Genomic DNA, 2,475 nt, shown 5'->3' on the forward strand with positions numbered 1-2,475 from the left:
TAAGATTGTAGCGGATACATGCTTGTGGCAGTTTCTCCCATCTGAAACTCCACACAGGAACTCGCACATGCACAACATACATTCAGGGACCAAGCTAATGCCAGTTGGGTGGGTGCACACACTCTACTGCAAAACATCTAAGCAAGATCCCTGATAACACTACAAACACACATGCACACAGGTTTCAATTCCTTTATTATTTTGGGTGTTTTGTTTGGATGTATTATGTTAAATTGTATTATGTTATTTTTTTCTCTGTTGCTGACTTATGTTTGCTTACCTTTCAGTTGTATTTCCTGGTCAAAGGACCCGAGCTCTGCTTTTGGCAGGCTTTTGTAGTGCCTGACCAAAAGTCAGTCATTAAGCCCAAAGTGGAACAACCTGGTCCAGGGGAGGGGCCATGTATTATAAATTGCCATGTTCACTGTGTTTGCGGAGAGGTGGTGTGTCTAATGTTGGCTTCAGTGAGGCTGTTGCCTGCTGTCAAATAAACACAAAAGTATTTTTCATAGACACAAAGTGTATGTCTGTTGCCTTTGCCTTGGACCTGCTGGTCACACTCTGGACTGGAGTGTGACAATGCTATATCTTAAATTATAGACATATTCCGCTGCGAGCAAACTGTTTTGTTCTATTGATGACGCGCACCAATCACGTAAGTTTTAAATTAAGTTTATTTTTACATGTTCTGACTCCATTTGATTAGATTAGCAGCGGTTTAGCGGTCAACAAAAATTGTCCAAACAAAGCTCACCCGCTCCAGCTGGCGTACTCACAGTAGCTAACAGGTGAACTTATTAGCTAATCACCGCCGTCACCTCAAGTGACACGCCCACCAACCAAACTGTAAACATCCACCATCTCCACAATAGTTTTGGCACCTACAAAGATTAACATCAGCAAAACATGTTACTTTGAAGATTTGTGTCATGTGATCTGAAAAAGTTTGATCTGGCAAATGTGTGCTGAAATCAAGGCAACACTTTAGTTACCTGGGATAATGATAACCGGTAGGTCTTTAAACAATGTCCATCACCCAGATATTGCTTTCGAGAACTGAGTTGAACTCTGAGCGAAAGTCTGGAAAGTTCTCATAGCTGTCAGCTATGTGGAGTATCTTTCCACATGTGTGCCCTATTGGCCTTCTTGTGAACTCTGTCATTTCTTGGAACTCTACAAAGATGCTATCTGTTATTACAAGGTCAGATCCAGTACAGAAACGCAAAAATTTCTGAAGTTTGATTTCATCAAGCTCTCTGATGAATCGTTTTAAATAACTTGCTGCTTCTTTTTGCTTCTGAGTCAGATCAACAGGAAATTTCAGAAGGTGACACACCTTTTTGGAGTTGGGTTGTAGATCATAGAACAACTTGGTCAGTGCCTCTGGTGTGAGAGAGAGGTGTTTGAGAGTTATCTCCCTCCAGCAGTCAATAACAAACATTGGCTTTTGGACAAGCTCTTTGTGTGCTATCTCATTTAGTATTGTTGGAAAAGTCTCAGCTGTGATTCGTCTTCTGCAACCATAGCTGTCCAGAACTTCCACAAGGTCATCCCACTCAACTGCAGAGATGTCATTTATTGCTTGCATCAAAACTTCACGTTCTTGATTGCTCACAAACTGCAGAAAATGAGATTTAAGATCTGTGTAAACCCCATCAAAAAGCACTTGTTCAATGAAAGGAAGAGCAAGTTTGTTGGGGAAATACTGACAATCAAGGTAACCTTTCAAAAGAATTCTGGCAACTGCTTTCCATGTTTCAGCAGTAAAATCATGTCGAATGAACGGCACTTTAACGGTTGTACCTAAAGTGCAACGTTCGTAAAACTCATGCCAAAAGCAACTCAAAGCATCTCTAAGTACTCCAGATCCACTTCCTGCTTCTTCTGTGTTGTCTGGGAGAATGCGTTTCACAAACAGTTCTTTGTTTAAAATGTCAGCATCAGAGAAACCAGCAATCAAATCATGCAAGGTGTTGCCGTGATGTATTGTGACTGTTACTAAATCTCGTGGACTAGCTGGGCTTTGAGGAAAAAGAAAATCCTCATAGATTAGTGTGTCATTTTGATCTTCCTCCTCATTGTAGACAGGACCAAATGTGATCTCATAGTCAACAGAAATGTCCAGAGCAGGATGGACACCCAGCTCAACCCCAGACTCTCCATCATCTGCTTGATGGACTTCATCATCACCGTGTGCTTCGGTAATATTTACTTCGGGGGGTTCTCTGACTTGATGGGCAGCTTTGGCCTTTGTAGAGATGTAAGAACGTAACATTGTTAGCCTTGCTGCCTCGTACATATTTCCAATAGACAGGAAAGTCTCATCATTAAGACAATTCTGTTTGAAGTCCCAAACCTCAAACTCAAAATCAGACTCTGATCCTTTAGGAGAGATTCCATCGGGAAAAAAGAGGCTTTTTCCTTCTTGAAGAATGTGTTTTAATCCTGCCTCTGTTGCCATTTTAATTTTTCTGG

General features: G+C 41.3%; 1 protein-coding gene across 1 annotated transcript in view; it reads right to left on the reverse strand.

Annotated features, from left to right (window-relative positions):
• Positions 1 to 254: 254 nt before the first annotated feature.
• LOC112139717 overlaps positions 255 to 2,475 on the reverse strand; it is a gene marked incomplete in the record, with an annotated part of 3,386 nt that continues 1,165 nt past the window's right edge. Inside the window, 1 exon segment of the mRNA XM_024262552.2 lies at positions 255 to 2,475. Coding sequence (XP_024118320.1) covers positions 1,019 to 2,475 — 1,457 coding nt within the window.

This window comes from Oryzias melastigma, unplaced genomic scaffold (assembly GCF_002922805.2).
Source record: "Oryzias melastigma strain HK-1 unplaced genomic scaffold, ASM292280v2 sc00370, whole genome shotgun sequence".
NCBI classification, from domain to species: Eukaryota; Metazoa; Chordata; class Actinopteri; order Beloniformes; family Adrianichthyidae; genus Oryzias; species Oryzias melastigma.